Here is a 13,957-nt window from a genome sequence, read left to right as displayed (position 1 = left end):
AAGGGTTAAAACGTGTCTGTACAAAGGCAAGGCAATCTTACCTAACAGCAATCTTGCGCAAGAGTACCTGAGCCACTGTAGCTCTTGGAGGGCCTGCAGGAATTTGTTGGCCTTAAATGAGATGTTCTAAAGTAGCGGTGTCCAAACTACGGCCCGCGGGCCAACTACCCTCCCGGAATTGAAGCGACAACAAATATTGGCCCCCGGGCCCCTTCACGTTACTAAATATGGCCCTCCTTGCAAAAGGTTTGGACACCCCTATTCTAAAGCAATGTGGGGTTGAGTACTTTTGGAATGTGCTGAACCTGATCTGTGAGGCACATACCATTCATCCATGTGAAAAAAAACAACATGCAGTTTGGTCAGTATTGTGCTTACTTAACAACAGCAATTGTACCACCATACAGTGGGCTGCAGACACCTTATTCTCAAGCGAGGCAATCATTTGAGTTTTTATACACACTTTGAATTACAGTATACTGTCTCTTCTATGTCAGTAGAGTATGCCAGATTCAGTCCGTTTCAGTGCAAACAAAAGGAACACTTTGATGCTTCTGGCATTCACTCAAATATTTCGTAACCATTGGAAACGAGAGCACCTTCAGGGTGTAAGAGTAAAACCTGCTGCCTGGCCTTTTTCCAGGCTTACAAAAAAGCACAATGCAGCAATTATCTATGTTTTACCAGAAAGCAAAATAATATACCGTATGGTAAAACATTTCACATTATTTATAAGCCCGTTTAGAAGACTGCAATAAAATGAATTCCTACACACGCTTTTAATTTTGTAAATTGTAAAAAAAAAAAATCCTGCTGGAAAGTGCAATGAATAACATGTCACGATAGGAAGGGCGGTTATTATTGGTAAAACGAGAACTTTTAAGATGTTGAATTGGTTTTTAAACGCCTTTTCAATTAACGCCCTCCCCCGTCAAATAACTTAATTCATTGGCGGAACATTTGGAACGACAGCTTTGTGGTCCAATAGTAGTGGTATGAAAGCAGCCAATCGACGTCGAGTAAGCAAACTAGAGAAGCGTTGATTGGTTCTGTGGGTGGACTTCCTCAGTCTTACGCAATCCTAAAGACACTCAATGGAAATTTCCAGGCTATTGTCGAATTTGTTCTGTTCGAGCAACCCGCAACACAGACAGACCTCCAGTTACCAAAGAATTTATACCCATTCCTCTTGGCCTAATTTAGGTGAGTTCATTTTGTTTTTGAACATCATGTAACGTGTACGTTCTAAACATGCACTTTGTGTAGCGTCACTTACGATTGGTGGCAAGCCATGATTGTTAACCGTTAGACAAAAACGGAATGACTGCGCGTCGAGATTTTCTATTATATACGAAATCAATCATAACTTTGAATGATGTGACGGTACTTGATCGATCCAAGTTACAACGTTGGCTTTTGAAGTTTTAAACCCAAGTCAATGTTATCGAAAATAGATTGATCTATTTGATCGGCGTAAAGCTAACTACGAAAGAGAAAAGCGTTGATCCGTTTAGTTTCTCCAGGCTGTCAAATAGAATAGCAATAGATGCATTAATAGAATAAATAGAATAGGAATCTTTTCATTTAATCTTTCTGCAATGACAACCTTTTTTGGTGTCCCGGAATAGAACGAAGGCACGCCCACAGGTTGTAAACTCTGTGACGTCACTGAGCCCCTATATACATACATAAGCCTCCGTCCGCTATAGTGTTGTTAGATGAGCCTAGTGATCATATGAGTGACCCCTGACTTGTTTTAATCTTTCTAGAACTCTCCGTTGATCCTTTTCTTTGACTGAACAAGTTTGCATCTTTACTTCAAAGTCATGTCTCAGCAGCAGATAAGGTATGTTTGTTTTTTTCCCCTCATTTCTCATTGTATTTAAAATGAACAATATGTCATGTTTGAGGTAATCACCACTTTTTTCTTTCTCTTCTTTTTTTTCTTGCAGCCTCCCAGCCAAACTCATCAACGGTGGCATTGCTGGCATTGTCGGCGTCACTTGCGTCTTCCCCATCGACTTGGCAAAGACAAGGTTACAGAACCAGAGACCAGGGCAGCAGGCCTACAAGAGCATGTGAGTGGTCATGCACAACACACAACACACACACACACACACCTCCCCCAGGGTATTGTGCTCTGTTTTCAAAAGGGAGCGTTTCTAATCCCTCTCTGGCGCAATCGACCGTGTGAATGGGAGCAATTCCTAAAATTCCACATTTTGTGTCCCGTGGCGGGGTCGCTTTCATGTGCTCATTTTCTATTTAAGTTCAAATAAGGCTGGACTAGGACTGCCGCTCCTCTCTGTCACTTTTAGATTGCCATTTATGCAAGGCTACTGTGTAAAGTATTTGATGGATCTTTCCATTTTTTTAGGATGGACTGCCTTGTGAAAACAGTACGATCAGAGGGCTACTTTGGCATGTACAGAGGTGAGATTCCAAATCTAATGATTCCAATCAATAGAAATGCTCGAAGAGGATTTAATGTAAAGACGGGGTAAGATCGGGATGTGTTATGTAATATTAGTGGCATTGACTGCAGGGTAGTATTTTCGTTGCAGTCGAACCTCCAAAGTTGAAAAATTCGTGAGACTCAGCAAGCAGCTCCGTACGCAATCTTTAGGCTTTATTCAATTACTTCCAAGTGGTCATTTAAATCCGCAAACGCCAGAGTTTGAGTTCAAAGCATGTCATCATCCCAAAGTTAACCTAGTCATCACAGATTGTATTATATAATCAATTTTGTAAATATTCAATAGCTGCAGCCACCATAGGATGCATGATGACATTTTAAATGGACTCATTTTGCTGAACAAGGAGTGATTTTTCTTTCATTTTTCTAATACAGATGAAGCCACTCGGTCACTTTAGATCATGAATTAAATGATGTTCAATTGGTGTTTAGTATAAAATGAGTTGTTTGACTTTGGAGATTCCACTGGATTCCTATCATTTTGCCGTAGTAAATTCCACTGTATCAATTAAAGCAAGCTTAAATGTTGTTAGGTAGGGCTGGGCGATAATTTGACATCAGTATGTAGCGTAATTAACACGTAATCGAGGAGCAACTTTACAATGAGCAGGAGTGGAGCTCTTTACAAGCCCTAGGCTTCGTCTCCCTCCTTGCACAGTTATTGATATAATAATATGTGCTAAACAATAAACTAAAACTAAATGTACTGGTACACAGTTATTATTTTTCAATTGTTTTTATCAGGTAAAATAAAAACAGTACTAATCATCAATATTGACTGATTTGAAGTACTAGACTTTTCAGTCATATCGCCCAGTGCTAACTTTCATTCTTATTATTAAATATTAATTAATCTTTATAGTGGCCAGTTTATATGACTTTTTTTATATTTGTGTTGTATTATGTTAAAATGAAAAAGAATAGTCGACCTAAATTCAGTCTTTTTTTTCTGTCATTATTTATTTAATAGTAATTCAATATCTATCGACCAATATGAAGTACTTGTATCGTGATATCCTTTTCAATCCTATCGCTCAGCCCTATCTGAGGCGGTAGCAGTATATTTTACGTACACCACTTACCTTGTGACCGGGCCATGACCATCCATCCCCATGTTAACCGCTAGCAATACTGCCAAGACTTTGATAGGATTGTTAAATGTCATCAAATCCGAATCGGACTTGGTGTTTTATGAGGGAAAAGTCGAGGCCCCTCATGTTGTGGGTCTCTGCCGATGTAAGGAATGCTGTTTGTTTGCATCTGTGTTTTTCATATTACAGACATGGGTCCCCCCTGGGATATTGAAGGCTAGCCGATAAGGCGCAGCCACGCTGGAGGCAAACATTAATGGTTTTTACTATATTGCTCTATTCCAAACTACAGGCACATATGTTCATTTTTGCCATGTTCACGTGTCCTCTTGTGTCAACAACTTGTTGTCAGTAGCGTCTGTGCCGCTCCTTCGCCTTCCAGACTCATGGTGTGCTTTCACCAGCTTTGTTTGAGCTTGAAAATGACTTGTGGAACTCACAAGGGTCTATTTTCAAGTTTGCCCAAAGTCGGGGCACGCGCCATCCTCTGTCTTTTTTTTTTTTTTTTCTTGTTGTTTCTTTTCCACTAACATGTCTTCTTGTCTTGTCAAACTTTTTGGTTTTTTCCCCCCCACTAACATGTTCTCTTCTCTTGTCTTGTCAAACTTTGCTCCTCCTTGTCTCTTATTTTCTGCATCTACCTCTCTGCATAATGTTTGTTGGATCATTCCATTCGCACCAGTCCCAGGTGACCCTTCTTCAGATTTCCTGATTTTTATTTTATTAGTGCCGTACGATGTGTAGTCAGTCTCAAGTTTGGGCCTCCTACTTTGGGTACCATGTCCACTTTTGGGATCTGCGAATCGCACACAAAAAGCTTGACCACATTTGGGGGACGGATTCCAAAAGTGGGTGCGGTACCCTTTGAACGTCATAACGCACATTAGAATTCAAATGAGGAAGATTAAAGAGGTGTCACCAGGGAATGGCGTTTGACTTGATGTGGAATGAACCGGTTTTGTTTGGCTCTTCCCTCATTTCTCTCTCAATTCCTCTACTGCCTTTACGACTTGAAGCTGCTTTGTGTGTTTTATTAGCCTCATATAGGAAGTGTTGAAATTCTAGTGTCATAATGATAATGGTGGGGAATGATTGTGTCGTGCATGTGCAAAGTCCAAAGTGTCTATTTGATGTCTAACTGTCACTTTATTTGTCCCTTAGGTGCCGCCGTCAATTTGACTCTGGTGACGCCCGAGAAGGCCATTAAGTTGGCCGCCAATGACTTCTTCCGCCAGCACTTTGCTAAAAATGGGTAAGCCGTCCGTGTCTGTTGTTTGAGCAATTCTCTCTCTCTCTCTCTCGGGGAGCTGATTGAGTCTGACTGCCGGTCGCTTGTGTTTGCAGTCAGGGACTGACTGTGTTCAAAGAGATGCTGGCTGGCTGCGGCGCGGGCATGTGTCAAGTCATTGTCACCACGCCCATGGAAATGCTCAAGATACAGCTGCAGGACGCGGGCAGACTGGGTAAGCAATCTGTAGGATAAACGTCGAAGTCGTTTTGGAAGCAGTTTGGTGTGATGTTCTGTTTTGCTTATTTTGTCGCCGTAGTTGCCCAGCAACAGAAGCCGGTCATCTTGTCTCCCTCCAAGCTGGTGGCCACCAACACGCTGCTTAGCCGCTCTTACAACTCGGGAACTGTGAGCGCCATGGCGACGCCGCGAGCCGTATCGGCCACGCAGATCGCCAGGGAGCTTTTCCGCACGCAGGGCATCCAAGGGCTCTACAAAGGCCTTGGGGCCACGCTCATGAGGTAAGATCCCCCCCCGCCCTTCCTCCCCAAACATACTTCAAGTCTAATGAAATGTTGTGTCGCTGCTCTTCAGGGATGTCCCCTTCTCGGTGGTGTATTTCCCGTTGTTTGCCAACCTGAACAGACTGGGCCAGCCCAGCGCTGAGCAGGCATCGCCCTTTTACTGGGCTTTTTTCTCGGGGTGTCTGGCAGGCTCCATTGCTGCGGTGGCAGTCAACCCCTGTGACGGTGAGGCCTCTGGGTGGTGGGCATCATTTTCAAATACTCAAATAGATGTTCTCTAATTGTCCACTGTTGCTTTCCAGTGGTAAAAACCAGACTGCAGTCACTGAATAAAGGCTCGGTTGAGGAGGCTTACAGCGGAGTCGTCGACTGTGTCAGGTGAGACTTATTTGCACTCGGGCATGAAAACTGGCACCTCTTGATTTTTATGCTGATTGAGAGTCATTAGACCGTCGACAAGTTAAAAACAGGTCTATCTTGCGGTGTGGCTTCAGCAGCCGGGAAGCCCAGACTCCCTCATCTCCGCTGGTGCACTTCATTCATTAAAAAAAATGGTCACAAAATACATCCCGCCAGCTTTCTATAAGCATCTTGCTAGGCTCTGCCTTAGAGCAATTCACATTCCAAGCCACAGATAGCGTAGAACTTAAATTTGGCAACCCAAGTGTACACGTACAAAGTTTACTCAATAGCAATGGTGGGTGTAATTCATGATTGTTGAAATAACTTGCTCCTGCTTTGTGCCCACAGTAAGATCCTGCACAAGGAGGGAGCGTCCGCCTTCCTGAAAGGCGCCGGCTGCCGGGCCCTGGTCATTGCCCCGCTGTTTGGCATTGCCCAGGTCATGTACTTTGTGGGCGTGGGCGAGTACATCCTGGACAGCTCCCCTCTCAGTGTCCTTTCACCGTGAGAGGTTGCCGCCGCCACGCGCTCAGGGGGACCACTCGAAGCCAAGAAGGATGGCCAGAACTGGCAGCTACGTTCCATGCTCGGAGGGAGGAGGAGGAAGAAGAGTTGTGTAGCACTTGAAACACTTTTCGTGGCTTAAATCACACTCGGCCTTGTCCCGCGTTTGCACTTTGACAGACCATCACCGTCCTTACGAAGCCCCAGATTGGCCATGTTACTCCTTTTTTTGGGTCCGTTAGCTCCTTTTTTTTTTTTATACCGTGGTGATGGTGTGAGGAGCTCAGAAAGGCACACCTATTTTAATTTCAATGTTTTTCAGTTTCTGGATGTTACACAGTTAGTGTTGCTGTGAGTCAAGGTCTTTCCGATCTTGCTAGACATGAATTTTGTAACCAGTTTGTCACCACTTGACTGTGAATCTCCATGCACATTGTGTGTGTCAGTTAATATTTGTTTTGGTCATGTAGTCTGTTCATTTGAATATGCATTTACATGAATTTGCAGTCCATTCATTTACTTACAAATCGACATGAATTTTCATCCTGCAGCTATGCCTTTGAGTGAAAAAAAAAATTACTCTGTACAAGCAAATTTTTTGTGTATGACTGAACACACTCGACACATTAAACAATGCAATTTACTCTCTTTGTTGTTTCATTTATTCCAACGATAGCACACAAGTACGATGCATTACATTCACAATTGTAGTACTTAATAAACTTTTAAAAAGGTTGTTAAAATATCCACTGTGCTTTAAAAGTACAAAGATTTGTTGGTGATAATTGTATTAAAATAAACACATTTAAATCCGTTTTAAAGATTGAGCTGGATCCTATCACAGCTGACTGAGTGAGTAGAAGTAGCATAGAAGTTGCAGGGCACACACAAGTTAGTGTTGGCTCGTGAGTGAACGATTCATCAAGAGAACAAATCGTTTCAGTGAACACCAGTGAAGGATCACTTCCTGAAGTTCTTCCTTCTTTTTTTCACTTCATATGACTTCAACCAACATGCAATGACGTAACTTATCCTACACCTTAGGAGTCGGTAATGCGCATGGAAGATGGTGTCCCCTCGCCGTAAAACAAAACGAAGAAAGAAAAACTTCCCATTCAGGAACAAGTTATTGAATTGCATTTCCCGGCCCTGTTAATAGGTACACTTGAAAATGCCAGTGTACCTAATGGAGTGTCCGAGTGACGTCACAGATCAAACAGCCAATCAGAAAGTGGGGGTGAGGGCGGGTGTGGCACTTTTCACTTTCACTTAAGCTTTGCCATGATATTTCCCTAATAAAGTGGCCTGTTATTAGGTACACCTAAAAATGGCGGTGTACCTAATGGAGTGTCCAAATGACGTCACAGCTCAAACAGCCAATCAGAAAGTGGGGGTGAGGGCGGGTGTGGCACTTTTCGCTTTCACTTAAGCTTTGACCATGATTTTTCCCTAATCAAGTGGCCTGTTATTAGGTACACTTAAAAATGGCGGTGTACCTAATGGAGTGTCCGAATGACGTCACAGCTCAAACAGCCAATCAGAAAGTGGGGGTGAGGGCGGGTGTGGCACTTTCCGCTTTCACTTAAGCTTTGACCATGATTTTTCCCTAATCAAGTGGCCTGTTATTAGGTACACCTAAAAATGGCGGTGTACCTAATGGAGTGTCCAAATGACGTCACAGCTCAAACAGCCAATCAGAAAGTGGGGGTGAGGGCGGGTGTGGCACTTTTCGCTTTCACTTAAGTTTGACCATGATTTTTCCCTAATCAAGTGGCCTGTTATTAGGTACACTTGGAAATGGCGGTGTACCTAATGGAGTGTCCGAGTGATGTCACAGATCAACCAGCCAATCAGAAAGTGGGGTGAGGGCGGGTGTGGCATTTTTCACTTAAACCAGGGGTGTCGACCTCCAGTCCTCTAGGGGCCGCGTTCCAATATGTTTTCCAAGTGACCCTCGTTAAGCGCACCTGCGTGAAAACTTTTAGCTCCTTTCACGTTCCGCAGGGGCTAAAACTTTTCACGCAGGTGCGCTTAACGAGGGAATCACACGGACACTCCATTAGGTACACCGCCATTTTCAAGTGTACCTAATAACAGGCCACTTTATTAGGGAAATATTATGGTCAAAGGTCACAGGTGTCAAGCTCTAGTCCTCGGGGCCGCGTTCCAATATGTTTTCCAAGTGACCCTCGTTAAGCGCACCTGCGTGAAAACTTTTAGCTCCTTTCACGTTCCGCCGGAGCTAAAACTTTTCACGCAGGTGCGCTTAACGAGGGAATCAAAGGTCAAAGGTCACCAGTGTCAAGCTCTAGTCCTCTAGTTATTAGGTACACTTGAAAATGGCGGTGTACCTAATGGAGTGTCCGAGTGACGTCACAGATCAAACAGCCAATCAGGAGGTGGGGGTGAGGGCGGGTGTGGCACTTTTCACTTTCACTTAAGCTTTGACCAAGGTTTTTTCCCTAATCAAGTGGTCTGTTATTAGGTACACCACACGAGGTAAAAAAAAAATAAAATAAGAATAAATAATTAAGAAAGTGTAGCGAACGATCCGGTGAACGATTCTTTTGAACGGTTCTTTTGAACGAATCTTTTGAGTGAACTGATTCTACAGGTTCGGTTCACTTAAAAGAACTGGAATGCACATCACCAGTACAAGTTCACATGCATGCTTTTGTAAGTTAGTAGATGGCCGAGCAGTAATACTCACGCAAGCATGGGAGAAGAGGCAAACTTGACATTCAAATCCAGTACTTGAAAACACGCAAACCACATTTAGATCACATGTAAGAAAGGAAAACGTTAGCTGCACAAGGCTTGTCCAGTAGGCACGTATAGTATGTAGTACATTCCACGAGAGGTCAGCTTTACAAAAAGGCAGGCTAGCATGCGACGATGCATTCATATCTACAGCAGAAGCGTCACAGAAGCGAGGAGAGGAGAGGAGAGGAGAGGAGAGGAGAGGAGAGGAGAGGAGAGGAGAGGAGAGGAGAGGAGAGGAGAGGAGAGGAGAGGAGAGGAGAGGAGAGGAGAGGAGAGGAGAGGAGGGCTCCATCCTATGGCTCGACTACTATATGACCTCCCTGCCGTTCCGGATGGCACAACACAGCACCATGCTGAAGATCATCCCTAAAATCTGAAATGACACACATACATCAAGGCTTATTAAAATGTCCAATGGTCGCAGTCATGACACACACACACACCATTACTCCTCCGATGCCGATCCCGATGTAGCCGATGACGTGCAGCTTGTCGTTGAAGAAATCTGTGATGGCGCTCAGACAGTCCTGGAATGACATTGGACACTTCATTAGGTACATCTGGTATCACCTCCTCACATGTTTCAATCCAAGGGCGCCATCTTGTGGACACTAGACTTAACCTTGGTCTCCTCTGGGGCGTCAGCACACAGGTCAGATGGAGAAGCTGGTGTGGAACCCCCACAGCAGTTGAGCTGCAAATCAAAATGTTTGTTTTTTTTCGATCAATTTAAATTGATGAAACTTGGAAATGATAAGGACTCACAGTTTTGTGGTAAATGTGTGCGACGGCAGTTGCGTTGGAATTGGACGCGTCGCCGATGGAGCTGCTGTAGAATTTTTGCACTTCCTCCACAATCTGGTGAAATTGAGCTGGTTCATGTTTTTTCTTTCTTTTTTTTTTACGTATTCCCAACAGCTTTTGCTATTTTTTTGTACCTGCTCTTTGTTGATGAATCCAAACACGCCCGCTGCAATCTCTGCAGCGAAAACGATCAACAGGCAGGCAAAGAACTGCAAAAGAGACAATTGAAAAACAAAAACACATTTGCATTTATAGTTGTGTTCCCTTTAATTCTGTCACTGTGAAAAGAAACATTCCTAAAAATAAATGATTACAAGTTAAATACAACTGACGTGCACTTAACAATTTCAAACTAAAAGTTGAACCCCCTCCCTCCCATGATGCAAAGTTGAAAGAATGAATTCAGTTATTCTTTGCATACCACTAGGGGGCCTTGCGATTAAACTTACCGAGGCCAGAAGACACTGAGACTCACGAACGGCTCCAAAACAACCAAAGAAGCCGACGAGCATCATTAAACTGCCCGCACCCAGAAGAATATAGACGGCTGCAGGATAACACAAGAACACACAAGCGGCGTGATTGATAACAAATTACAAAAAGCAAAAAAAAATTGAAATATAACTGTCTCTCGGTATAAAAAATCATTCTTTAAAAACAACTGTGTTGTGAAGTACATCAAGAAACATGTATTGCCCAAAGAACCCGTGAGAAAGTAAAGAATCAATACTAGATGTTTGGAATCGATGCGAGACCGATACTCACATTAGGATCGATCGATACTCGGAATGATCTGCACAGGCCCTCCTGTTAGATAGCGTGTTATTTTAGCTTCGCATCATTAAGCTCTCTGCTGAGATGTCGTCACCTTCTCAGTGACTCCCTCAGGGCAGCACACGCTATGGGTGTCGCAAATGTAATGAAGCCACGCGGGAGAGCAGCAAGCTGTTGTTTTTCCCAAACAAAAGAGTGGACTGAACAAGCAGGAGATGCTTGCTAAATGATACGGTAAGCACCAATCCAAACCGGAGAATAGGCAGGTGTATGCTTTCCATACAGAACATTTTACGACTTGGATATTATTTTCCACAAAAATGGAAAGGATTATTAACAGTGCTAAATGTGCTTTCCTTCCATCTGTCACTGTCTCCTGATATTTGCCCCTCCTAAAGTGCTTCCAGGAGGGGCCCTGGGCGGGTGGGGCATGTCATGTGACACACACACACACACACACACACATGCACGCTCACACGCACAAGGAGAAAGAAAGGGCCTCATTCTCAGCATCTGCACCCACCCACACCTTAGCCAATAAAAGTGTTCCGATGGGTGGTGTCGATGTTTTAGGATGCGTTCTGTGATTTGCTGCCATCTGGTGGCATCTATTCAAGATTACAATTTGATTCTTGCTTTGCTATTCCTTTTGAGCTTGCGTTATCATTTTTCTTGTGGCATGATGTACGACTATGTGAAACCATTTCAAGCAACAGTACATACCGATGAAGAAAGTGTCAGGGGCGTCGTTGCCTGTCAGCAGCTCCACCGTTTCTGGATCAAACCGGAGCCAAAGTCCCACGGCCAGAACCAACAAGCCGGATAACTGAGGGGGCAGAATGTCACAAGGACGAGACGGCAGTGATGAAATGATGCCAGGTTAATTAAGAGCACTATGGGTTTTGAACTTGATCTGATTCAAGATGGCACAAGAAGCGCTGCTCAGTGTTGCCGATTCCTCTTCGCTTTTCCACCAGCAACAAAGTGCTCTTCAAATTGCTAGGTACTGCTAGGTAGCAGTGGTCAAATTGATAGTCACAGCACTCTTCGAGCTCGTGGGGATGATGACATCCTAATTCTCAATTCCTAAATTTTTATTCAGTGCAAGAACCGTGACGATTGTCTACGTTGTCCACTTGAGGTCAATTGAACTTGACTTTAGTCGGAGTCTTTTGAGATACGAGCTATTGTTCTTATTTGTTTTGACTTGCGAGCAAGAATTCACTGCTGTATGATGGCCGTAAACACAACTCGAAATGAATTCAATTCCCTATGGTGCAGGTACTTTCTAGGGGATAACAACCCTGTTGCCCCCCCAAACACACACACACACACACACACACACACACACACACACGATCCGCCTCTTTTGGCCGGCGCCGCCACAAGAGCTGTCGGTCCCACGGGCTGGTTGCAACAAAGAGCCGCTGTCTCCTTTTATGACACACAAGTGGTCATTGGTCAGAGCAGCCTTGGGTGATTGGGAGTGCCTCAATCGGCCTCTAACGCTCTCCACTCCATCACTGACGTCATTGAGAGCCTTCTCAATGATAATATTGCTCACTTTTGCTTTTCATTATGATGATCCGAGCAACTAGAACATTCTAAGGACTTCATACCATTGTACTTTATAAAAAGGCAGAGCAATCATTCTCAACTGGTGCATTTTTGAAAACAGTAAGGTCATGTTATTGCCCTCTTGTCACGAGCTACTTTGTAAACAAATACAAGAGAGTAGCTCAGCCTTTGGCTATCGTAACTAGCAATATTCTTTTGGTGCTTTGTCAGACTCATGTTGTTGGTTTTTCATTTATAAAATCAGCCTTTGGAAGACTTTGGAAGAAAATGGCTGCGGGTGGTGAAAATGTAGTATTGTGGTACTAGGTTGCTTCAATGACCTAAGTCCTCTTATCTGATCCTACCTCAAGAAGTGAGACGGACCAAAACAAACGAGCCGAAAAGCAGATTAACAATGTCTCCTGCAGGAATGTCATTTTAAAAAAAAAAAAACACCAACAGCAGAAGTTTTAAATTCAATTGCATGATATAGGTTGTTCAAACTTTTGGAAAAATAATACAATATTTGTTTACGGTAAGAAAAGGAAAAAATAAGACCCTCCAGCATGAATTATTATTATTATTATTATTATTATTATTATTATTATTATTATTATTATTATTATTATTATTATGGATTTCCCCAACCCCTAGTTTTTACAAAGAACTTATACTTATAATAGCACAACGGGATGTTCGAGGAGAGAGTGACCACATAAGTTGCATGAATTGTCCAAAGATAATATATAGTAAATATATGGTTGTTTTGGGTTGGAGGCGGACTGAGCTGCTTCTATGCAGCATCAACATTATGCATTGTGTCGACTGTAAACAACATCGTGCACCGCTAGCTCTTTTGGAAAGGACACAATAAAGCCTTACCATGACCATCTCCCATTCAAACACACAGATTGAAGCATGCAACTCATTCCCAGGGGACAACTTTGAACAATCCCCCCCCCAAAAAAAAAAAATGATGTCATTTCAATCAATGCCTGCTCCCGCCCACGGTGGTGGAAATGGACTCACCCAAAAGATGAAGTTGAACACGAACAGCAGATATTTCACGCATTTCATCCCCCCGTGCACTTTGCTCATGATTGCCACCTGATTGGAGCCGAGTCGCAAATAGATAACAAAACAGTACTCGCAGATGTGCGCGCTTCGTTCTGATCGTGCACGTTCACGTCGTCGCGACCACGGCGGACAAGCGCGCGCGCGCGCGCGCATCCAAACACATGCGCGTAAGCGAGACGCAGCCTGGCCCCGCCCATCTTCCCCTGCGCATCTCTTGTGTGCGTACCCACAATCAAACACTATCATGTTGTTAGATGAGAAAAACCGTCTATATGGTTTTGTACTTTATCCTACTCTACACCATCACGAAGTAATAACATCATTCCTTGGAATGAATAAAACAGCTGGTGCATATCGACGGAACGCTTCATTGTCAGATACAAAATGATTGATAACTAATCAGATGTTTATTTTACGATTGGCTTTGTGACGCAATATCAGCACGGCCAGAACTGGAGAGGTAACACTGGCTTGTGCAAAGAAGCGTTGTTACTCCGTTTCCACTCTAGAGGGCAGTGTTGCAAAGGAATTGACGATACAAAACCAGTAGCAAACAACAAATAATTCTTGTTATGACTAGAAGCAGCATTTTTTTGGGTTTTACTATCTCTCATGGATATTGTTTTAGCTGCAATAGAAATTTCGACACGCTCAAAACTAATAAAAAAACTAATTGACACTGGACAAGCTGGAAATCACTCCTATAATAATATTAAAAATATGTTTAATCATTTCCTACCTACCACAGCCAGAGCTG

General features: G+C 43.4%; 2 protein-coding genes across 3 annotated transcripts; one reads left to right on the top strand and one right to left on the bottom strand.

Annotated features, from left to right (window-relative positions):
- The first annotated feature begins 1,044 nt into the window (after positions 1–1,044).
- On the top strand, positions 1,045–6,868 carry slc25a55a (solute carrier family 25 member 55a). 2 transcript variants are annotated; one of them, XM_061290733.1, is made up of 10 exons: positions 1,045–1,203; positions 1,770–1,846; positions 1,953–2,078; positions 2,378–2,433; positions 4,729–4,819; positions 4,912–5,030; positions 5,115–5,316; positions 5,390–5,544; positions 5,622–5,697; positions 6,070–6,868. In XM_061290733.1, exons 2-10 carry the CDS (start codon positions 1,827–1,829, stop codon positions 6,227–6,229), a joined length of 1,005 nt encoding a protein of 334 aa, XP_061146717.1. In that variant the 5' UTR covers positions 1,045–1,203; positions 1,770–1,826; the 3' UTR covers positions 6,230–6,868. The 2 variants fall into 2 exon arrangements, with proteins under 2 accessions (XP_061146717.1, XP_061146718.1); XM_061290734.1 differs by lacking the exons at positions 1,045–1,203; positions 1,770–1,846 and having other exon boundaries at positions 1,993–2,078; positions 3,757–4,819.
- tspan2a (tetraspanin 2a) lies at positions 6,865–13,329 on the bottom strand. The gene is made up of 8 exons (XM_061290735.1): positions 13,153–13,329; positions 11,290–11,392; positions 10,242–10,339; positions 9,927–10,001; positions 9,754–9,846; positions 9,611–9,682; positions 9,432–9,515; positions 6,865–9,361 (listed from the first exon to the last, which is right to left on the bottom strand). The coding sequence occupies exons 1-8, from the start codon at positions 13,219–13,221 to the stop codon at positions 9,296–9,298; spliced, it is 660 nt and encodes a 219-aa protein (XP_061146719.1). The 5' UTR covers positions 13,222–13,329; the 3' UTR covers positions 6,865–9,295.
- Between the last annotated feature and the right edge of the window lie 628 nt (positions 13,330–13,957).

Source organism: Syngnathus typhle, linkage group LG11 (assembly GCF_033458585.1).
Source record: "Syngnathus typhle isolate RoL2023-S1 ecotype Sweden linkage group LG11, RoL_Styp_1.0, whole genome shotgun sequence".
Taxonomy (NCBI): domain Eukaryota; kingdom Metazoa; phylum Chordata; class Actinopteri; order Syngnathiformes; family Syngnathidae; genus Syngnathus; species Syngnathus typhle.
The sequence above is the reverse complement of the archived record's forward strand: the minus strand, read 5'-3'. Positions and strand labels throughout refer to the sequence as shown.

Excerpts from the sequence above, each read along its gene's own strand:
- slc25a55a (XM_061290733.1), top strand. The coding sequence starts at position 1,827 with ATGTCTCAGCAGCAGATAAG. Across the intron at positions 1,847-1,952 it reads ATGTCTCAGCAGCAGATAAG|CCTCCCAGCCAAACTCATCA; the intron begins GTATGTTTGTTT and ends TTTTTCTTGCAG. Across the intron at positions 2,079-2,377 it reads CAGCAGGCCTACAAGAGCAT|GATGGACTGCCTTGTGAAAA; the intron begins GTGAGTGGTCAT and ends CCATTTTTTTAG.
- tspan2a (XM_061290735.1), bottom strand. The coding sequence starts at position 13,221 with ATGAGCAAAGTGCACGGGGGGATGAAATGCGTGAAATATCTGCTGTTC. Across the intron at positions 9,683-9,753 it reads CACACATTTACCACAAAACT|CTCAACTGCTGTGGGGGTTC; the intron begins GTGAGTCCTTAT and ends TTTGATTTGCAG. Across the intron at positions 9,516-9,610 it reads ACGCCCCAGAGGAGACCAAG|GACTGTCTGAGCGCCATCAC; the intron begins GTTAAGTCTAGT and ends ATGTCATTCCAG.